Here is a 24,367-nt window from a genome sequence, read left to right on the forward strand (position 1 = left end):
AACTGCAGGGCTTGGGTAGAACGTGAAGAGCGTGGGGGCAAAACAGAAGTTTTCCACCTATGCTCTCACCCCCAGAGAGCCCCATTAAACAGTACAAAAGTCAGACTTTCTGGGCTGACTTTATGGCTGCCAGATGGCACGAGTGGGGCCTGGGCTGCCTGTGAACTAGCCTCCACCCCTGTAAAACAGTGACCGGTTGACCCTGGAGTCATATAAACCAGGCGTCTAAGACAGCAAGGCTCCAACTATTGAGACACGTGACCCCCGCCGACTTCCACGCTGCCCGCCATAGATTTCACCTTATGAGGATGTGCGTGGCAAAGATCATAAATCCTCTGCTCATAATGAGAGCGCTAGACTTGGAAACAGAACCACGCCTAATAAGGTCTAAAGCAAACGGCGCAGTGCCCGGCTGTGCGGCCCGTCGCAGGCCCCGTTCAAACTTGACGTGCGTCTGGGGCTGTCCAATCGCAAGTACAGGTGTGAACGCGCCCGAGTGGCACCGCGAACCGCATCTGAAGTTGGCGTGGACAGCTTGCGACCACAATATTTCTGTAGTGTGAAGAGCTTTGACATAAAAAGACCTCTGTCTACTCAACTGACGTTCTGAGTTTTTTTTTTTTTTTGTGCTGCCCACGATGCTGCAGGGAAATTACACCGTGCATTGGATATTTTTGGGCTTGCGTTATAATCTGAGCATTGTGCAGGTCTCTAAAATACAGTCACGGCAGATATGGATATAAAAATAGACTGAGTAATAACAATTGTGCGCAGTTTTGGTGAATGAGAGACTTAACAACTCTTTCAGCGACTTGTATCGTACCAACACAAACACTACGCCACTATTAATCACAGTACAGATGCATTACAGACATCGGCTGTTACACAACATCCTACTTGCGACGCCAAATGATGTCAGTGTTTATTTTATTTTTTTTTTTTTTTTGCATACAGAGTGCGAAACCGTGATTGGATCCCAAGCAGCGGCTCGTTAAACACCAGGTCTAAACAGGACCCCGGGGGATGCCGGCTGATAAAGAAGCGTATTTGACACAGACTCGCCTCGGAGGGTTCATTTCTGCGAGTCACACAAGGTTCACGACCCTTCGCGACCTTACGATGAATGACCAAAGCCACCTCTTGACTGGCTTTACGGTCTGGACCACTGTAAAAATAGCAAAACAAGGGGGGGAGGGGTGTTGCTTAATTGCGCCAAATGTCCTTTAATGACCAGAAGTGGCAGGCCTTTCCCTTGCGTCCGCAGTTTTAACAGCCACAGAGAGGTCAAAGAGGGATCAGGTTGAATAACAGGCGACAAAAAATTTTGGACAGCCTCAAGGGCAGCTCACAGCAGCGTGGCTTACTCGGGCAAGGGGGGGTGGCTGGGAGGGGATGGGGTGGTAAAAAGCGAGGACTTTTGAAAGAAGCTGTTGTGGCCTTTGAGAGACAAGGTTGGTCTAGAAGAGGAGGTGTGCAGGCAGGAATAATCAAGGCCAAGTGTGCATTGAGGTAAAAGTACTAATAGGAAAAATGGATTCCTTCGCGGAGTGAGACAATGAAGAAACTGTGGTTTGATGGTATTGACGGTATTGGGCCCGTTCCGTTGGCTAGGAGACGATCAGTTGCAAGAGATCCATCAGCGACCACGGAACAGACTAAAAATTAGGGAAACTAAGATCCTCTTTAACTCAACGCTAGTCCGTTTGTGTTCCCTCGTCCCCCTTCTTTCCTCCAACATCTGAACACCAGGGCCGACTTCCCCTTACCATTCCCCCGTGCGCTCACGAACGCACGCAGACGTCATGTAGACCAATCCGCCTGATGGGAAGCATATGAGCTGGGAAAGGAACACTGGAGGAAGAGGCTGTTATCATAAGAACACACAAGTTATCTGCCAGAGCTCCGCAGCGGTTCACTTTTTCCAGGACTCTTTTTCTTTCTTTCTTCGCCGAACACGACTGCCACTGCTGCTTGACGTCTGGATAGCAGACAAACAAGGCTCAGAGGGGGAGGACATACGCCTGGACTGGTTTGAGCGGAGAAGCGTTGAGCTCTGAGAAACGACAAACAAATACTGAGCGGAATCGCACAGCTTCAGAGCCGAAGTGCTGGTGCAGGAAGGTACAGAGAAAGAAAAGAAAGACACACAAACTAATGTATAGGATGCTGTACTGCTCTAGCCCTTGCTTCTTGGCCGGCATTACCACAACCACTACTCCAAGGGACAAGGTGACTGCCATAAAGAATGAAACACCAAGGAAAGAGGGAAAAAAGTAGGAGATATGATGGTGCTATTGTTTGGTGCATTGGTTTTTTGCAGGTTTTTGTTTGTGTTAACCCTGTGGTGCACTGGCTACGTCTCCAGGACTAGACTCCAGCCTCTACCCTTCCCACAACCATAAGTACATCTAAATAAGAGTGACTGGTCAACAACAACAACCCCTCCCTCGCAAAATGGCGAGAACAAAACAGCAAGAATAATCCGATTAAAAGAAGTGAGCAGGGTTAGGTGGCGCTGGAAATGAATTGTCTGTACTTTGCGGTTGGTTTATAAGCCCTTCCGTGCTAAGGGGTGATTACCTAGCAAACTAGGTAATCTGAAAAGCAGCTTGGAGAGAGTTTTTAAAGACGCAGCAGTGGTGGCAACCGGCCCTCTCTCCACCCTGACCGGCAAGGGCTGACCTAATACAAATAAATGAATAAATAAATACATAAAAAAAAGGCTGGTGTCTACGTCCAATATGAGTGAAGTGCTTTGTGGAGTAGGTCAGCCCTGCTATACAAGTCCTAGGCCTGTAAGAAACACACATAAGTGGTGTTCGTGGATTCTGGAAACACTGAATCTCCCAGTCAAACAGGAGATAAGAATGAGAAAATATTGTTCTTGGCAGCTGTTTGGCCGTTGATTCCAACACGGCTGGCAGCACAATCAAACCGAATCACTACTGCGAGCTCCAACTGGGCATAACCAGAAGAGAGAGAGAGATCATTGTCTCGTTTCCACAAAGAGAACAGAGGAAAAGCTTCAAACTAACCTAGGTGGCACAAATAGAAGTCGACTCCGGAGTTCGGACCTTCTCTGCATTCCTGGTTAATCAACTCTGCTTAAAGCTTATCAGTGAGATCAATACGTATGTGGAGTAGGGCTAATTAGATTACGATACCACTGCTGTTAATCAAAGCTGTCCCTGGGTTATACTTTCAAAGAAAAGCTACCTGGATTGAACTTTGCTTAATTTAATATTAAAGAACCTATCTTAGACAATGCTGCTATACACCACAACATTAAGACCACTGACAGGAGAAGTGAATAACATTGACCATCTTGGGACAATTCGATGTTCTGCTGGGAAACTTTTGGACCTGGCATTCATTCATGTAGATGTTACTTAGACATGTAGCACCCACCTAGACCAGACCAGGCACCCCCACCCCATAGCAATGACACTCCTTGATGGCAGCAGCCATCCCCAGCAGGATGCAGCCTGACGCAGGCACACACACAAAAACGCTTTAGGAACAACTCAAAAAAAAAAACATGAAGAACAGCACAAGGTGTTGACCTGGTCTCCAAATTCACTAGATCCCAAACTGATCAAGTATCTGTGGGACGATCCACAGAGGCCCCGCCTCTCAACCCACAGGACCCCCATTCTCTGATGAGTCACAACTGTTTTGGAGGTACAAGGCAGACCTACACAATATTAGGATGGTGGTCATGATGTTATGCCAGATCGGTGTATTTGTGGACTCCTGGTTTTCCAGCTTTTATAGACCATAGCACACAGAGAAACACCCTCTAACTTGTTGTGTCCAAACAAGAAGAATGGAAAGGAAAGAGAGAAAGAGAAAGGAAGGATTAGCGTTGGGGATAGAGGATGAGGCCCACATCTGGGTAATTGGGTATGACAGGGCTTGGATCATCCCTCAACAGGACTTCTGAAAGATGTCTATTGGCTGGGGGTCTACAAGCTTTATGTGTGTGTGTGTGTGTGTGTGTGTGTGTGTGTGTGTGTGTGTGTGTGTGTGTGTGTGTGTGTGTGTGTGTGTGTGTGTGTGCGCGCGCGCAGGAGTAACAAGTTTCATTTTATAAAATATACTTCGCTGCTCTGTCTTATCGCAAGCTTTATCCAGATATGTAGTTTATTGAGACGCTAGCACTCTGTCTGCTCGCTTCCACTGAGCCCGAGGTCTCCCTTTATGTGCGGGCATGTACGTGTTTGCACAAGAAAGACTGTGTTCGAGCGAGCTGTGCTGCAAAGCCAGCGAGGCACACTGTAATGCGTGGACGAAATAAAAGAGAGGAAGGAGGGGGGATGAGAGCAGAGCAAAGGGATGGAGAAGAGAAAGAGAACAGAGAGATGCTCTGGTAAGGCACGCGATGCTTGGATGGAATCAGGTCAGGCCCACATGAGGCCTCCCCCATACACATGCTCAACAGAAAGGTTTTACCACATTACATGATGCTAAAAGGACCAGTTAGGAGATTCCCGTCCAATCCAGCTAATAATTTTAGCCAACAGACCAAACTGGCTTCGATAAGTGTCATGTATGTATTAATGTTTGTTTCTTAAAGACATCTTGAATCCAAGAATCACTTTTCTAAACGCTTAGTTTGCACCAGAGATGAAGCAAATAATTGATTCTAGTAAAACTCAGTCAATCAGTGAAAATACCATGTTTCACTGATCTGTAAATGTGTTGCACCTATGCTAGCAAGTTATAAATGTTGGGCTTGGTGGTGCATCTATATATTCCATGTCCCAACAGGAGTGCATGCACAACAAGTCCAGAGAACTGACAATCAAAAGTTAAAATTATGCTGATTAAGCTGTTGGATGGTATTTTTCTGATTCTCACAAATCTGGGTTTACAGTTCCAGGTTCTGTGCTAAGCTAGGCTAACCATGCCTCGAAACTAGCCTTTCAACAAGCACTAGCCTTTATATTTGCAATTTCCACGTGAAATGATTCACTGCCTCTTATTCTACTCTTTAAATCCCCTTTGCACAATGAAACACCTTTCATTTCCCCTCGGCGTTGCACAAAAATGTCATGAAAGTGCAAAACACAACAGCACCCAAGCTTTGCACCTGTGCAGGATGTATTTCACTTTCTCTGTTTCACGCATTCGTCGAAAAACAAGGTTTTCATTGTACCTGCAGCCGTGTGTCGTGTGATTAAAAACCATGTGCTGCTACACGTAAGGTGAGGACATATGTCGGTCAGACGCCTCGAGTGTAAAGCTATACGCAGACGACACCCTGCTCTTATGCAAAAAACTCATACGTATGCACACTGTGTGTCGGCTAAACCCAACATGTTTGAAACTTGACGACATTACCACCTCGTGTCTCCATGTGGCCGAAGTTCCTTTTAGGGACACGCATGACAAAAACTGCGTAGCGCTGACTGCTAACCCTAACTCGCTTTAATTAAAGCCGCCTTCAGGAATGTCTCCACGCCCTCATTCTCTAACCCCCATCTCGCTGTCTGATAGACAGTTGACCCAAAGCGGCCGTCTCGCCTTACCGAAACACAAGCCAGAGGATGGTGGGCTGATCGGCAACCAGAGAGGGGCGGTGAATTAAGACTCATCCTGAGCCTGTGTGCCTTTGAGACCAAAAAATATTAAAAAGCCCTTTAACAAAATCTCAACATATGGCATTGCTAATGCCATTCAGCTGCTTTAATCATTTAAACAGTTCAGTAATTAAAAAAAAAACAATAACCATTATATTAACACTTGCCAATGATAAGCTGAAATATAGTTACTGGAAGTAATTCTACTAATTGTCTAAGAACACAAGTAACAGTTGCCCTTACTGACTCATCTGAAACCTTTCGCTGTGGTCCACTATTATGTCTTCATTTATCATTATTAGTCACCATTTCCACGTCCTGAGCTGCTAATAAGACAAACTGTTAACTATACAAGCTCTACTAAAAAGAGCTTTGAGAGAGTAGTATGGTAATTTTTTTAAATGGAGTTGTTGGCGCAGAGCAGATAGACTATTTTCGTCCAGGAGGGTAACAAATAAAAGCTCCTTTGCATGGTTCATCTGGTGCTACAGTGAAACACTAAGCAGCAGTAGCATGTAAACCTGGCCGGCCAGGACGCGGTCTCATCCAGTCTGAATTAGCCCAGTCCACACTGCTGCTCAAGTCAGAAGCATTTTGCTAAGCTGTGTGGAGGTGATGCATTAAGCGAGGTTTATACTTCTACGGGACATAGACACTGTTACCTACGCATGTAGCCTATGCTGGTGCGAAAATTTTTGTTTCTACTTCCTGCTTCACTTTCAACAATGGTCAAAATTTCGCCAAAATTTTGACAAAATTTGGCATGAATTTCGACACAATTTGGCCTAAATTTCGACAAAATTTGGCCTAAATTTTGACAAAATTTGGGCTTAATTTTGCCAAAGATGAGTCGTACAAATGTTTGCATCTCCGAACCTCCTCAGTTAACCTTTCCTCGATGTGTTCCATCTTAATTGATCCAAAACAATCAATCAAAACTGCAAAGATGGAGAAGCAGCCGGAAATACTAAAGTGGAAACACGCTACTATCAAGTGGACCAATCACAGCTCTTGCGGTTTGCGTCGCCAAGACACATAGTTACATTTCTGGGGAGGTGCACGTCAGGCTGCGCTGACAAACTGACGCAGAAGTCTAAACCGCCTATTAGCGTCACAAAAAACCCGCAAAACACACCAGTCTGATGTGTCTCGCTGGTACTGAGAGATTTAAAAGTACACTAAGAAACGCTAAAGTAAACCCATTATGGCTTTCCCCTCCCTCTCTCTAGGCCAATGTGATGTGTGACTGTCAGTACCCAACCCCCCACCCATCACACTAATAGCCTGAAATAGACATTTCTGTGGCCACTGCTGCTGGCTGCGACCACACACACACATCTCTCCACACATTCTGAGCTATCCTCTCCAGGACCTCAGAGCTATTTCTGTAGTGAACCGCCGGTTGCTGAACTTCAGGTTGAAAGAAATTAACACTCCCACGCCAGGTGTCAGGTAATGAGACATGTCTCTGATGTCGCAAAAGCTGAGAGTCGAGGGTGGTAGAGGTTGGGGTGGTTTGGACGCAGAATCGAGGGCAGAAAACTACGTCGCGTTCTTACTATCACAGACAGCTGCTGGGGCCAAGACGGGGATCAAAGTTCATTAGCACTACTGTATGGAAACACACACACACACACATACACACACACAGAGCAAATAAAGCCCAGTCAATGCAAGGTCAACACAGACATAGCTGCCCTGTAGATTGCATCTGGCTATCTGTTCATCACGGCCAGAGGCAGTGTTAGTCATGAGTTTGTTATTTCATTCAAGACACTATCCCCGTTTGTCACTGCTCGGCTTTAAACCTTATTTGCTCCGGAGAGCAATTACCTGGGGACCTCATGTGATGGACAAACTTCACTACACACTCGCTCAGAGAAAAACAAGAGTCTGTTTCAACTCGGATTTCAAACGAAGAGATGACATCTCCTACGACCGCTCTGGAAAGAACCCTCAAAGAATTAATTAATAACTTCAAAACTGTATTATTGGTAGGACTGGTTATTGCTTCTTCCATATCCAACATGTCCTAAATCACTTGCAGTAGAGCACAACGGGCTAAGAAGTAGATTGCATTACATACATACTGTGTTATTTGGTGTTTTTGGTCATTGTGGTGCACAAACCTGAGCAAACTGACCAGCTGGACATTTTGTTCTGCTCTTGAACTTAGCTGAGGCTTCGCTGTGGAAAGAAATCACATGGTGTCCGGTGGGCAGGGAGTAGGGCTGGACGTGAGTGAAGAGGGTCTGGAGTTTAGCCAGTGTTTTATTTTGAAAAAAAAAAATGGTTTATTACAACTTGGGTCTTATTTTTTTAGATTACACTGTACTTACCGAGGTAAAGTTTGGATGTGTGGGTGCTCATTTGTCTTTGTGCTTAAAGGCTAGATAGTCACAGCTTGTGTTATGTTGCTCCTTACACTAGAAAAATAAAACTATCAAACATCCTTTAATGGCAAACCAGTTCTTTTCTCAAAATGCGCGACTGGTCCTCAAGCTTTCCTGGAAACAGTCAGAGGTAGGAGGCTTTCATATTCATTAGTCAAAGCTCGTCGAGGACCAAAAAAAGTTCAATACTATGAAAAGATGTCAAATAGAAAGTGTCTGACTCTGCACGACAGTATAGAACAAAGGTTCCCGGACCAGGCAGCGAAGACACCCAGCGCTGTTGCGTCGAAGACATTTCTGACAGCGGGGGGAGGAGGGGCCACAGGAAGCCAATGTGGTGTCAAAACCGGAAGTCTAGGGGTGCTGCCTGCCACGGTTCTGCGGTGAACGTTCAGACTGACAGTCTGCTGGGTTGTTGTGGCTGACAGCCAACACACCCTGTACCCTGCCAATACCCTGGCTCTACTGAGAAAACGGGAAGTAGGAGGGATTGCAGAGCGCAGCAGATGGACATGTGACACTGCATGGGTTCAGTTACGTGCACTCGAAATGTTTTTTTCATTTTGTGCAGAAGAAAAAAAAAAAAAAAAAGGCACACATCCATACGCTTCTGGTTGTTGTGCACTGATATGTCACCTCACTTACTGAGGAGCCAACTCCGGTATCGGCAACCTTTCTGACCTCCAGGTATGAACCGTACACCAGGCAAAAAAAAAAAAAAAAACAACACACCAGAAGTAGGAAACATTTACACAAACAGTTCCTTAGAGAGGTTTGTGTGAGAGTTACAAGACCAGCGTAAGGAGTCAAACAGCGGTTTTCAACTGAGGGTTTTTGAGTTTAAAATCTGCCACATAGAGTTGTCCATGCATGCAATGACATCTTGTTATGTTTTCCCATTTAGTTTCTGTTGTTTTGATGTCAAACGAGTGCATTCATGCAGTCAGAAGCTGACAGCTTTGATGCGAAAAACAATACTTGTTGTGGAAGGTAAGCCACAAGAGGAAAATGAAGGCAGAATTGAGTTAAGTTAACCCAATGGGCATAAAAGAGGGTAAAACATCTCTCTCTCTCGCCTTCTCCTTTGCTATCTCTCTCCCAGCAAGGTTGGTTTCTCCTCTGGTGGAAGGAAGCCTAATGGACACATTAGCCGCCGGGTAGTCCCACCGCGACGATTAGGTGGCTGTGAGGTCATCCCTTCACTTCTGCTCCCATCCACATAAGGAATCCATCATTTCGAGACTAGGCTGAAAGAAGGGGAGGGGGTGGCTAAGGCGTGAGTCTACACCCTTCTCTAAATGTGTATGTATCTATCAGCGTGGAGAAATTACTTTTAAAAAAGCTGCCGCAATGAGAAACTTTACTGGATGAATTAGAATTTAAGTAAATTCAGCCGAGCCGACGTCTAATTGCCGACGCCTGAAACACAACAATTGCAAAGTGCACAGTCCTGCAGATGGGGGCTGATTTAAAAAAGATGCTCTTCCGGTTTCGCCTATTAAGAAATCTGACTGTGTGTGACTGCTTCTTAGGTGGGGGCCGCCTTGCAGCACAATCGACGGTTGCACTGTATGTTCAAAGACGTAGCTGAATGAGTCGACACCGCCGATGTGATTCATAGGACACGCCGACAGCTGACAGCCGTCGTTTGGTAATCTGAAGGACGTCCAGGTCCGTGCGACGGCTCTCCATTTTATTGTGAGGCTTAGAAACAGAATGTGTTCCTGCTGTTGGAAGCGGCTCTGATTAAAAGCCAATTCTCACATGCACACAGTACAATCAGTGTGTGTGTGTGTGTGTGTGTGTGTGGGTGGGCTGGTGTGAGAGACAAAGAAAGAGAGGGAGAGACATGTGCGTCTCACTTGCGAGTGTGCGTCTGCTGGACCTGAGATGTATTGATTGCTGCAGGAAGCGGCATCTGATGTTTCACAGCGCTTCCTGAGTTGGATGGGTTCGCCACTATAACATTGAAAGCAGTGAGAGGTGGGTGGGTGGTGGGGGGGCGGGGATAGGGGGAGGGGTGGGGGGAAGGGGGTCTGGCAGGGGTGAAGGAGGGGACTTGACATAGGGATGGTAGCCAGTCCGACAAAACGGAAGATTGAGAGGAAAAGAAATAGGAGCAGAGATAACAGCCCCGGCTCTGTCCTTGGGCTGACACTGAGCACGGCCTCCGAAGCGGCTTCTCCTCAGGACTCAAACTTTGAACCGCTCTGCACACGATCAAGCACTGCCCTCTGTCACAGCCCGTCACAGACCGCCAGATGCTTTTTAAATCTAGATGATAAGGAGCGACGTGGCCTGGCTTTGAACAACAAATGCATGTGTGCCAAGCAGTGTGGACTGGATCTGACCCAGGGACCCCGTGTGAAAATTACATAGAAGACATTAACTGGAATTTTTGAAAATAAAAGAAACTGCTATTCATAGTTTGTCCAGTCTTTTAGTAAAATAAGTGGGAAGAACATAGCCTATCCCAACTGTCATTGGGCGAGAGGTTGGGTACACCCTGGACCGGTCTCCGGTCTATCACAGAGAGACAGACAACCATTCACACTCACACCTACGGCCAATTTACCTTGAACCTACAATGAACCTAACCAGCATATCTCTGGACGGTGGGAGGAAGCTGGAGTACCTGGAGAGAACCCACGCAGACACAGGGAGAACATGCAAACTCCACACAGAAAGGCCCAGTCGGCCCATAGATTTGAACCCAGAATCTTCTTGCGGTCCGGGTCCCGTTAAACATCAAATTGAGCTACATGTGGCCCCTTAACTAACATGAGTTTGACACAGCCAATCAAACTTGCTTTCCTTTTCCTGCAGGACAAAGAAATGCAGCCGCTTAAAAGGAAGGAAAAGATGGCAATGCATCCAAAAATGAAGAAGACTTGGCAAATATTTGACTCTTCTAATATTTTATCTTAACTTTCATGCTGTTATGTTGCTTTATACGTGTTCAGTAAACTGTGCCGAGCTCAATCGTGGTAGAAAGTGGTCCTGTGGAGGACACTGGATGGGAATTAACCCTTTTTTTTTTTTGCCTATTTTGACAACAAAAAGGTCAGAAAATGCGAGTTAAGTGCTCTACCCCATCTTTCCCAGAACACCTTCCATAACCTCCAATATCTGGCAGTTGTTTACAATTTCCTGCACGTTATAAGAGTGCAATAACCCTTTCCGGGAGAGGCGCGAGCGAAATTACCGTAATGACCCCGATAGCGTGCCATAAAGTGCACCGTCTGGGCTTTCAGATGACGTAAATACGGTAACGCAAAGCTTGTACAAACGCGCCGCCGCCGGTGACACATTCGGGTTTTTAAAGCGCTTCAGGGGAGGAGTGGGATGGAAGGGATGAGTCGGAGCGGAGGTGGTGTGACAAGGTTCAGCTGCAGCCAATATCTGGTCGTGTGTGTGTGAGTGTGTGTACGTCTACCCGTGTGGCCATGCATTTGTGTGTGTGAGTAGATAATTAAACAGGGCAGACAGATGAGCCCTGTGAGGAGGCTAGAGGTCACATGGGATAAGTCACACACACACACACACACACACATACACACACAACTGCTAGCAGCAGACGTAAGGCAGTGGGCTTTACATAAATAGATGTCCTACTGCTCAAGATAGCCTTGACAGTGCTTCTTTGAAGGGAAGACGCTGAGAATAACGTCTTTGTTCTCGCGGGCGGTTACACACTCCGCACATTACCTTGTCTTAGAGATCTACAATTACATTAATTACAAGCCGAGGGCCTCGAGAAGTCTATTGTCTGCTCAGTAGGAGTGGAGCGAGCGCGCATGCATGTGTACGCACCTGTCTGCGAAAGAGGATGCCTGGACAGCCGCGTGCATGTGCGGAAATGCGCTTCTATTCTTTCTGCGTCTGCACGTTTGTGTGTGTAGAAATGAGTAGTGTGGGGGAGGTGAGTGGGATGTGAAATCAATGGGCTCAGCTGAAGTTGGCTGTGAGGAGGCAGGGGAGGGGATTGAGGGGGGGGGGTTGGTTAAAGCAGAGGAGCAAGTCTGGGCCTGGTGGAGGCTTCCTGAACCTGAGAAGAAGAAGGCATCCATGCCAGTAGGAGGGATCCCCTTTCGGCGTATTGTTTTATTTAGAATCGGTCGCTCCTCTCGCCAGAGTGAGTCTGGGCCGGATTAATTCAGGAAACCGACGACTCGGGAGGGGAGGTAAGGCCGCGCCGTCTGGAGGAGGGATTTAACCACATTAGAAGCCTTTGTTTCCAACACTTCATTCCTGAGGAGTAAACCGAGTCCTTCCCCGTTCACTGCTTCCACCAAGAGGCCCCAGTCTGCTGTATCACACACACACACACACACACACACACCTACAAGCACACACCTTTCACCTCAACTTCACCGCAGCCTAAAGCCAACTGAGGTGTGGCTTCAGTTCGCCGACTTTGTTACTGCTTCTTTCCAGGCTGGCTAAATGAAAGACTCTTTTTTTTTTTCTTGCTCTCGAGCATGTCTAAATATTTCCCGACCCGTGTGGGGTTGACCCCGCTCTCCAGTCTGACCTCCGAGCTCCGAGCTTCCCATTCACTACAGTGACTCCACTAACACCGCTTCCTTCAGCTGTCTACCTTTCGACTCGCTGCATACCTGACCTCACAGCACACTCGCGATAAGCGGAGAACTGTCGTAATGGTGAACCTTAAGGACAAAGTTTTCCTGTTGGATCAATAGGGCAGGTCTGTTGTTCTCCTGATTAATCCTGTTTAAGATTAACCCACGGTGCCTTGACACAACCGAGGCCAGCGTGAGTCAGAGCGATCAGAGACGTACGCCGCGCTGCGCACAAGTTGCACTTTTCCACGAGGAAAGATGTGCACGAGACGAGGCTGACGCTAGTGCGCCGTGTGAACGGGTCATTACATAGATACACCGATCAGCCACATCATTACAACCACTGACAGGAGAAGTGAATAACATTAACCATCTTGGGACAACTCAATGTTCTGCTGGGAAACTTCTGGGCCTGGCATTCATTCATGTGGATGTTACTTAGACGTGTAGCACCCACCTAGACCAGACCAGGCACCCCCACCCCATAGCAATGACTTGAAGGCAGCAGGATGCAGCTTGACACAAAAACGGTTCAGGAACAACTCAAAAAACAAGAAGAACAGCACAACATGTTGACCTGGCCTCCAAATTCCCTAGATCCCAAACTGATCAAATATCCCACAAAGGCCCCTCCCCTCAAAGACACCCCCACCATTAACAACATTGTGTTTCCAGACACCACAGGACACCCTCAGAAGGCCAATGTCCATCCTCTGATGAGTCTCAACTGTTTTTGGAGGCACAAGGAAGACCTACACATTATTAGGAAGGTGGTCATAATGTTATGCCTTATCGGCTTAACTGAGAGCAAATTAGGCAAAACGAAAGATAAGAGACGTACACTGCGCTGCCCGCAGGTTACACTTTCCCTGAAATAAAAAGATGTGCAGACCCTAGAGCGCCGTGTGAATGGGTCATTCATGGCCACGTTTTCCCAAAGTAGAACCTGTAAGAGCCTGAAGCTTCCGGTGTACGTCTCTTAAAAATTATTTTTCAAACATTGTATTGACATAGTGCGTCACTCGTGCCCTGAAGTAAAAGTTTAAGGTTTCGAACGAGAAGGACAAAGATGGAGATTTAGGTCTATTTATTGAGTTCTCATTAGCTGACGGAGGACAAGCATCGTCATCGCTGTTATTTCGTTTAGAGTTGAAGCTCATATATCGCTATGGATTGACTATTTGTATGTTCTGGGATTTTTCTTTGAATGAGGCAAGGCAAGCAGTGTGAGTTTTATAGAAATAAACTAGGGATGCACCGAAAATTGCTACAGTTGTTGCTTGCACGCGTTGTTTCTGCGATAAAAGTCAAAAAATTTTGGCCGAAAAACCGAAAAGGCACTTTCGGGCCATTTTCGCCAGAAAATTGCTGCAGTTGTTGCTTGCACCTGTTGTTTCGGCGATAAAAGTACGAAAATTTTTGGCCGAAAAACCGAAAAGGCACTTTCAGGCCATTTCAGTCGAAAATTTTTGGTTTTTCGGCCAAAAATTTGCGGCGCATCCCTATTATTTTATTTATTTTAGGAACTTTTATGGCTAAAATGTTGTGTCAGAAAGCAGCAGCTGCAGCCATGAAACTTCTAGGAACGATGAGCAAACAGAAACGAGAGGATAAAATGGGAAGAGGAGGCAAACAATGAAGGGGGGGGGGGCTCATGAATCAGGCGCTTTGGGAGAACTGACCATCCAGCGGTGAAGGGGGTGGGGGATGGATATCACCTCTATCTGTCTCACAATCACAGATCCACAGCTGATACCCACCACAAAAGAGTTGACAATGAATAGCCAGCAGACAGCCACACAGCCACACACACAGAGTCATCATCACCCTGTGCTCTCACAACAATACCTCACCAAGCTCCTGGGAGCTGCCCTTCCACATCGCTGAGGCCAAGCCACTGTGACCCACCCCCCATGCCTTGAAGTCAACAAAGAGGTTTCTCAGGACCCGGCCTGGCTTCGCGACAACAGAAAATGCATCCCAGGCCTTTTCAGACGCTTCCTTCTCAATGTCTTCCTTTGCACTGGCCACCAAATGCCAAATTTGGAGAGCAGTAGGGCGGACAGTGCACCCAAGAAAACATTCATGCAAAACCAGATACAGATTGTCATTTGTGCAAATATAAAATGCGGCTTTGCTCCGTTTCTTTCATTGGTATCATTGTCTTATTGACTTGAGGGAGATTTTGCAAAGCTGCAGAGTTCACTTGGCAACTTTCTCCTTAGAGGGGGGGAGGGCGGGGGTGCGGATCGTGCCAGTTCAATCAGAAATACGATTAGCACGGCTTATTATTAGATTGAGAATGCCTCCGTATCTGCTTTCTGTCTCTACCTGCCTTTACCAGACTGCGAAACAATTAAGGGCCGATGGATTTCTATCCCAACCGAGTGAAATGGACCATTGGCTCCTGATGTGATGCTGTGGGAGGATATTCCAGGCCACGCTTGGTGGATGTTGTGTTACGTGCTGTTGTTGCAGCTGACAGGGCCGAGTGTGTGTGTGTGTGTGTGTGTGTGTGTGTGTGTGTGTGTGCATTTGCATGAGATTCCGTCTACTTTTGTATTCATTATAAGACTCAGGAGGCACTGTGGGGGTGGGATCCGGGTGCTGTGTGGATGTCTGTGCTCATTTATTTGTGTGGTTACATGTGTGGTTGGGGGGGAGGGGGGGGGGGGGGGGGGCAGCATCATTGTGGGAGACAGGCAGATGGAGATGGAAATGAGTAGGCAGTGAGCTCATGCTAATCTCCTCCTACAGCTGATCCAGGCACAAAGCGGGCGCGTACGCACACACGAGCGCGGGCGCGGCTATAAATCACACACTCAACCAGACCCATGCACAATTAGACGCCAAATGTGCCAGAGGATGCCTTTGCTATTCAAATGTTCCCATGTGTGCGAGCGCGTATTTCGCTGATCCGAGAGCGTTTGAGCGCACCTTTCGCCGTGCAAACGTTTTTTTTTCATTACATCACGGAGCCGGTGGATGCTTTAATTAATTTGATGGTCATCTGGTGCTGGCTGCCCTTCCAAATATATATAGATAGACATGAGGGGGCGTGGCGTGATTGGAGTGATGTCGACGACTTCAGAGGCCAACATTCCCTCCCCCATCCCACACATTACTTTAAATGATTACATCTGGACCTCTTCATCCATTAACAATCGGGTCAAGCTCAAGAAAAAAAAGCAACCTAATCATATCTGAGCATTGTTCTCTTCAATATTTCATCTATACGCCAATCAGCCACAACATTAAAACCACTAACAGGTGAAGTAAATAACCATCTTATCACAATACAATGTTCCTGGCATTCATTCATGTGGACTTAGACATGTAGCACCAACCTAGACCAGACCAGGCACCCCCACCCCATAGCAATGACACTCCTTGATGGCAGAGGCCCCTCCCATCCAGCCACAGGACCCAAAAGGCCCCCCACTAACAACAATCTGTTGCCAGACACCACAGGACAGAAGGTCCATGTCCATTCTCTGATGAGTCACAACTGTTTTGGAGGCCTACACAATATTAGGAATGGTCATAATGGTCATAATGTTACGCCTGATCGGTATAATGGATATAAAGAGAGCAAGACAATTGAGACAATATTTTTTTAGGAAAGGCATGTCTTGCAATGCACATGACAAGTGATGCAAGTGATGAGTCTCGGGCATCACGACACATCTTTCTCAACGTGGTCTAAAAATGTCCGCGGTCTCACCTCTCGACAAAAACAAACCTAACACCTTACACCTATGACTGACGTTTACCATCAGAAGCAACCTCACTACCTCAGCAACGGACACGAGTTGTGGTTTGTAGGTGAGAAGATGCATAATGACAAGAGCGCCGCGTGCAGACCTCCAAATACAGTGATCTCCCCCCGCAGTGAGAATATCACCTTTTTCCACTGCAAATCGCCAACATTTCTCACGGGTAGGCTGCATGAAATCTGCAGGTCGGTTCGACATCTCTGCGCCGTGGCACACGGAAATATGCAAAACTCACCGAAGTGCTGACACCACAGCCGAGCATCCCCCGGCAAAGGAGCTGCGGGATGCGTCAAAGGAGGCCAAAGGAAAGCGGACGGTGCTCGGATTGTGCAGTTATGGAGAGCAATCGCTGGTCTCGCGGTGGCCATGTGTGTCAATAAATATTTCATTGGCCCTCTCATTAAATAAACACCATGCACCTCACACCTACGGTTACCTACGTACCATCAATATTGAACAGCCGGTGTTGTTCACATGCCAACAGTCAGGGCCAGGCATTAAAGTGAAGCATCTGACCAAGGTGAGGGTCTCTACACCAGGTTTGTGAGTTATTTTTTTCAAAGATCTACGGAGGAGCCACAGCAAGTTCAGTTATTTCCATAGTTTATCATGCTAGGAATATTCCAGCAAGGATTTCCGTTCAAGGAAACAGATATTGTGCCTACAACAACTCTTGTGGACATTTTTTCCCCCCTCCATCTTCTTAGAATAGGTTTGCAGATGGGTTACCCCAACCAAACAGCCCTGCACTGTTCAGTCCACCCTGCCTGGACTTTTCACAAAGGTCTGAACTAGGGATGCACGAAAATTTTCGGCCGAAAAACCGAAAATGGCGTCCGTCCAGACTAGGGATGCACTAAAAATTTTTGGCCTAAAACAGAAAATGCACATTCGGGCCATTTTCGGCCGAAGATTGCTGCGGTGGTTGCTTGCACATGTTGTTTTGGTGATAAAAGTCCGAAATTGTTTTGACTGAAAAACCGAAAATGCACTTTTGGACCATTTTCGGTAAAAAACTGCTGTGGCGATACTCTTCACAAAGGTCTAAACTAGGGATGCACCAAAAATTTTTGTCCGAAAAACTGAAAATGCACTTTTGGGCCATTTTCGGCCAAAAACTGCTGTGGTTGTTGCTTGCATCATCACAACATTCTGTTTCGGCCGTGTTGTTTTGGCAATACATTTTCGGCTGAAATGGCCCAAAAGTGCATTTTTGTTTTTTTGGTCAAAAAATTTTCGGACTTTTTTCGGACCGAAACAACACGTGCAAGCAACGACCGCAGCAATTTTCAGGCCGAAAATGACCCTAAAGTGCAATTTCTGCTTTCGGACGTAAAAATTTTCGGCACATCCCCAGTCTGAACAGACATGAAGATGCTGCAGACGGGTGCGGAAGCCAGGGGCAACCATCAAACTCCATGCACGGTACGGAAAGTCTTGCAGGTCAAATCAGAGTAAGATCAGAAAGCAACAGCGAACATGCGCCGCTCTCTAGATGCAGATGATGTGTTCATGTGTTCCCAGCAGCTGGGAAAATCCCTTTTGTTCGTACAACTTTAAAGGCTTTCCAGATAAACAGCTCCTGGCGGGGACACGCAATGTATAAAAAGAATCGCTGCACTTAATTCATTTTCCGCCGCTACGTCGACGGCAGCCTTTTGAAAAATCTCCCAGACAAATAACAACAAGCCATAGAAGCTGCGATGCTCTTCCGCTTCCTCGCCGTGGTGGAAATAAAGTCTGAGACAGACGTTTAAAAAGGCACATCAAAAACCGGCGCAAAGACATTTCATCTCACGGCACGATTGTTCCTCAAAGCGAGGAGCCTCGGAGGACAATCGCTCCCCGCAGAGTTTTTTTTTTTCTTTACAGACTCAGAGCAAAGAGAAAAAAAAATAAATGTTGTATACATCTGAAAGTCAGGCCAAAGTATCAGCGTTTTGTTTTAACACGTGCAACCTGAACCTGGCGGCTGCTAGCACCAGAAAGAGAGAGAGCACTAACAGCTCTCGTACTGATAACGTTACGATTGCGCCAAGAACAGGAGGACAGGCAAACAAAACGCTTTCATTTCAAAGGCAGAGAGGGGACATGCTGAAATTTCATCTGCACAGGATCACAAAATGAAACCCAAAAAAAAAAAAAAAAAAAAAGAGACAGACATGAAAAGGCATGCCGTATACGTCTGTCTGCATCTCTGATTTCCCAACAACCGTAGCGCTCAGCAAAGCAATGTACAACGTTACTTTCACAACCCAATCTGAAGCTCTGGTCACAGTTGTTCTTGGCTCTCAACCAGCCACCGAGCATTGGTGCCACTCACGAACCAGTTTTCCTTTCTATCAACCGGATCTTGGGCCTGCTGCGACGCAAAGAGCCGCTTCGAGATAAAAAGCGCTGGCTCCGAACCAGGCCTCCAGCTCTCCGCCGAGGGTCACCAAGCTCAAGGTGCGAGTTTCCACGCTCGACGTTAAAGACACCCGAACACCAGCATGCAACTGATCCCGCTGACCCTCGGTCACGCCTCACAGCGTGGACCGACTGTCTTCCATTAGAAAACCCAGACTGGCAGCCTGGGCACTCATTATACCGACATGATTGAATTTGTGGCTTCCTTCCTTTTTCAAAGCATAGAGCACAAAGCCCTAATTCTGCTCTTTGATGGATAAAATAAGAGCGACGTCAAAACAGAAAACACAGGATGAAAGCTGCTGAGAAAAAAAAAAAAAAGAAAACGCATTTTCTCACACCAGCGCAATCAGGACCAGATAAATCTATGTGGCAGACTTTTTGCAATGGTCACATTTTGCCAACCCCCCCCCCCCCGTTAAAAAAAGAAAGAGTGGAAACATTTCCTCGGCCGTCATTGAAATGCACGGCTACCAGCTGTTGTCCCGTCCACCGTGTGGACATGGCTGGCTGTCAGCAGGCGTAGCCAACGCTGCGCCTTGCATATGAAACAGGACATGGTCCTATATCCCCTCTGGGAGTTCACTTCCTCTGAGCCCCCACCGCCAAAGCCCCGCCCCGCCCCCCACCCCCCCTCGTGAAACAAGCAGCCCCTTCAGCTGGAGGCCAGATTTCCAGAGCAGCAGCAGCAGCAGCAGCAGCAGCAGCAGAAGAGCCGAGGCTTCTCAGGGGTGGGGGTAGTTGTGGAAGGAAAAGTGGAATTTTTAGCTCGTGCACATTTGAGAACAGCGGGTCCGGTGGCGTGGAACAAAATGTTAAAACCCCCGTAACAACATTTACTTTTGGGGATTAATATTTTGGGCTGCAGCATTACTCCGTTTTAGTTTCAGCTTTTCTGCAAGGAGCCGCGGGGTAACACATGAAAACAGCCTGCAGGAATGTGCTGAATGATGACACAGCATATTGTATGTGGAGCTTAAACCCAAAATGGCTTCTGCCCAACATACTTTTCCCACTGAATTCTTTACGCACATTTGGATCTAAACCCAATCCCTCCAGAAGCGAAATAAATCACCGGACAGGGAGGTATGTTGGATTTCTAAACAGAAACCAAGGGTCATGCACGACTTCACGGGGCATGCAAGCACAGAAACAGGTTTTTTATTTTTATATATATCCAGGCCCAGACAGACAGGAGTGTCTTCAAGCAGCGCAACAGTTTCATTGCCTCTCTGCAGGAGTGGCAGGTCTGGAATGTAAGCACAGAGGCGACTCGCGAATTAGCAACCACCTCAAATAAATCCGAGCTAGGCTACGGCGAAGAGGCCCGCCGAAAGAAAAAAAAAACGGAGGGAACACAAACAAGCGTCCCCGCCGCCGCTCAGGAAAGTACCAGAGTCGAGCCCGAGCCTGGCGCAATCCCCACCACCCCCTCGATTCCCTTTCTCATATCTCCCTCAAACACACCAGCCGGGCAGAAATCGCACCGTGCTGAGGGTGAATCACAAAAGTCAGTAGTCAATCTGCAGCCACAATCCGTATCTAAACATCCTGATGCGGAAAGCCACTGATTATGCGTGCCACCCACATGTGTACCAGACAGAAACCAAAGACTCGCAGCCAAGGACCGGCTTAAGAGAGCGTTCCATACCCAGAATATAAACTATTGCTCCTTGCTGTTTACAATCAGCGCTGCGGCTTACCGTCGTCCACAAAAGGAAAATGAGAATAAACAGCAAATTCACACTTCTTCGACAAACGCGGTAAAAAGTGACCTGAGATTCAGATATATATATCTAAATATATAAATATATACGTATGTGTGTCTCAGAAGGAAGCTTTCAAAAGAGCGTCTGCAAGGAAGTGTGGCAATATCGCTTCCTGTGTCTGTCTGCATGTGAGACTGCTGCTAACACTTTTGTAAAAAAGCCTTATTAATATTCACGGAGCCACCCAGTTCCTCCACTGTCAACACACTCATACACACACACACAGAGAGATAGACGATGGCATTCTCTTGCACCAGTCTAGCACTTTGCTTCACATCCGGCGAGAACATTTTCAGAGTTCCTCAGCCGGCTGTGCCGAAACTCTCTGCGAGAAGGGTTACAGCTCCGTCGTCGCAGGTGTTTTAGGTCCTAGTGGGGATCCCTCCCCCCCCCCGACAACTCCCGACCAGCGTGTATTCCCTCATTAGCGTTTCTTGAAACGGGGTGCTCGAAGGGTGGAAAAAATAAAAAGAAAGAAGGAGGCGATGAATAAAGAAGCGGGGCAGAGTCTCAAATGAGCCTAGGGCTTAACACTTGGGTGCCCCGTCGGCACTTTTAGAAACAGAAGAGGCCCCTTAAAGCAGTGTGTGTGTGTGTGTGGGGGGGGTGGGGGGGGGGGGGGGGGGTTCTTGAGGTGTGCCCACTCGAGTCAGAATGAAAGTGTGTGCCAAGAGTGGGTATTCACATGCATGGCAGGACTTTGGCACTCTTCAGGACTCCCAAGAGTCGCCCTGATTTCTCTTTTTTTTTTTTTTTTTTTTTTTGGACGGTTCTTCTGAAAGGAAGCCTCAGTGGAGGAGTGGAGGAAAGCTGCTTGTAAACACTTTGGCAGTCGCTTTCTTTGCTTCATCAACAAGTCTGCTACCCCCCCACCCATAATAGTCCACGGTGGCTTCAATCAGATGGGAAGAAAAAAGTAGGCAAAGGGGGGGAGAAAGATGAGTGTGCATGTCAGAGGTGGATGGCTGGCCTGGGGTCAATGGATGTTTTCAGTGGGGGGTGGGGGTGGGGGTGGGGGGGGTTCCAATGTTTGCTGAATACTGCCCTTTGTTGGGATCATATTATGTTTCCACCACAATACTTCTAAACCCTGCTACATCAGCTCCATTCATGTGTAACAGTTCATGCAAATGGCCGCATTAGCCTTTTTCCCCAGGGGTGGGGTGGAATTCTTTTTATCAGCCTACCACCCAGCTACACCTCCTCTCTGTAAACTCCCGTACGTCAAATCACAAAAACAGAACGCGAAGCCCTCACATGGCCTTCACAGGCGGCCGGCCCCAAAAAAGACAGTCGAGGCGCGTGTAAACTCTGAAACTGACTGAACTTAAAACCACTTCGCTTCGGTCGAAAGTCTTTTTATCTGATCGCCCAAACCACAACAACCTGCACAAACGCTCCAATTCTGATTATTCAAACGCAGGGAAGTACCTGAGGACGTGGATACGGCCCGGCAGAGAATGAAAAGCCTTCCACCCCGATAGCAGCGTTGATTAAACCCACAGGAAGCCAGACATGTGACAGCCAGGCGACTATTACAGACATTTAATGTGACACATGAAGCTCCACAGGCCGACACACACACCACACACACACACACACACACACACACACACACACACACACACACACACACGAAGAAAATTTGAGATAATTCCAGCGCAGATCAGTCCATATCTATCCATCCATCTCTTCTCATTGGAACAGACACAAAACAGTCAGAACTTGCTTCAATCCCAATGGAAAGCGAGTAAGAAATCTACAAAAACCAAATAAATGCTCAATCCTGGATCCAAAATCAGGACTCCTGTTTACACTGCGCCTCGCCACAACTGTTGTCGTTGAGCTATTTGTTGATAAATGGGGATGTGTTTACTGTAAAGGCCAATAATGGCTTTATGGCCACCTGAGGCATTTTGTTGTCACTGCTGGATAGGGGGCAATTAGTGACAATATGGCAATGATGACCAAATAGTGAGTGCTTCCTCTTAGAGGGGGGAGGAAGGGAGGGGAGCGGGGGCAGAACAAGTTTGTGAGCCCTCTAATTGACCAGTGAGTGGGAGACCTCAATCTAGAGCAGGGGACAACCTCGCATGTCAACGTGAAGCCAATGGATCCACAGTACAAGAAATGGACCATGAAATGGAAGTTTGGGATAAAACTATATATAAAAGTAGGATACAAGATCCTTGGAGAGAACTACATACTGTACATCCATATATATAAGTGTGCATAGGCGGCTATTGCTTTAGGACCAACTCACCACAGATGATGCTTTCCTCTTGTACTTGTTGGAGAAGTCAAATTTCTCCTTGATCTCGTCCAGGAGTTGCGTCAGGCGGGCCTTCTCCTCTTTCCCCGTGTAATCCTGGCCCAGGAGGATGTAGGCCCTCCAGTTGGCGGAGTCGAACCCCCAGTGGCAAGTCCTGTTCTCCTGCCCCTTGTGACTGTGCACCACAAACTTGTGCGTCGGGTACATGAGTCTGCAGTCCATGCACTGGATGCACGCTGCGTTGGGGCTGGTGTACAGCTCGGGCACGAACAAGCCCTTGCACCTGCCGAAGCACTCGTGGTAGACTTTGAAACTCCTATCGGTGAGCTGCAGCTCCAGCGAGCCGCCTCCGCCCGGCTCCTTCTTGCAGCGCGGCGGGTAGGCGCCTCCGTAGATCAGGGCGTTGCAGAGCCGCTCCGCGTCCGTCTTGGTGATGAGGCCGCAGGACGGCGCCGAGAAAGGCAGGATCCCCATGACTTTGAGGATCTCCAGCTGGTCCGCCGTGCACCGGGAGCAGTAAACGTGCAGCTCGTCGCACACGGAGTTGATCTGCTGCAGGGTGAAGTCCCGCAGCACCGTGTTGAGGATCTGCGGGAGGCACAGCCGCTTCTCGCCGCCGACCACGAAGCACGAGATGGTCTCCGCTTCCAGCACCGTCTCGCAGCGCTCCGTGGACCGGTCCGACGGGATGAACAGCGGGCCCGGCATCACGGGCGGCGGCAGATGCTGGAGAACCATCTCGGGCTCCTTGCCGTCCTTCTTGAAGAGCAGCTCATGTTGCCACCGGGCAGAGAAAGCCGCCGGTCCGCCCAGAGAGCTCATGGAGCTGAGGTGAAACTGCTTAAGAGTTTGTTGCAGTCCCGGATGAGGCTGGAAGCTCTGTCGATTTACAGTCTCCATGTTTTTCCCCCCTCCCTGCAACTTTGGAAACGTAAATCCTTCTTATGGCCGAGCGGGTAGGCTAATCACAAACAGGCCTGTCTCTCTATCGGTTCCTGAACCCGGTAAATCCGCGACGTGCCAGAATTGACCACAGCGCGTCATGAAACATCCAGAGAAAAAGAGTTTAGCGTTTTATTCCCGTGGCTACAGAGTGAACCCCGGCCGGTCGCTCCCTGTAGCGGGTCGCCGACTGTCCATATCTAAAAAAAAAAAAAAAAAGAAAAGGGAAAAAGAAAGAAAGAAAAAAAAAAGATACGTCTTTCCAAACTCCGGGGGGAAAAAAAAGAAAGCGTAAAGTTGTCGAACTCCAAACCAAAGTAGGCGAAAATTAAACGAAAGCTGGAGGCTCGAGGTCAGTAAAGCGCGATTAGGAGATATCTTTTTTTCATGTTCTTTCCGCTGTCGAGGGCTGCAGCGATCCTCTCCGCCTGCCCCCACAGTTCACTCTGACTGCGCCGAGATGAAAAGTCTCAGAGGCAAGCCTGCCCGTGCGCGCTCTCGCCTTTCTCCTGCACGCTCTCTCTCTCTCTCTCTCTCTGTGTCTCGCTCTCTCTCTCTCTCTCTCTCTCTCTCTCTCGCTCGCTCTCTTTCCTCTCCCTTCCTCGCGCCCTCTCACGCGCCCCTTCCTCTCGTGTTTGTGT

The 24,367-nt window shown here is 47.8% G+C and overlaps 1 protein-coding gene across 1 annotated transcript in view; it reads right to left on the minus strand.

Annotated features, from left to right (window-relative positions):
* Window positions 1-24,047, minus strand: part of LOC311494349 (ski oncogene-like) — a 60,510-nt gene extending 36,463 nt beyond the window's left edge. The window contains exon 1 of the mRNA XM_084553348.1: window positions 22,776-24,047. Coding sequence (XP_084409474.1) covers window positions 22,776-23,684 — 909 coding nt within the window. The 5' untranslated portion in view covers window positions 23,685-24,047. The remainder of the gene's footprint in view (window positions 1-22,775) is intronic.
* Window positions 24,048-24,367: the final 320 nt, after the last annotated feature.

Source organism: Chelon labrosus, assembly GCF_963514085.1.
Source record: "Chelon labrosus genome assembly, chromosome: 10".
Taxonomy (NCBI): domain Eukaryota; kingdom Metazoa; phylum Chordata; class Actinopteri; order Mugiliformes; family Mugilidae; genus Chelon; species Chelon labrosus.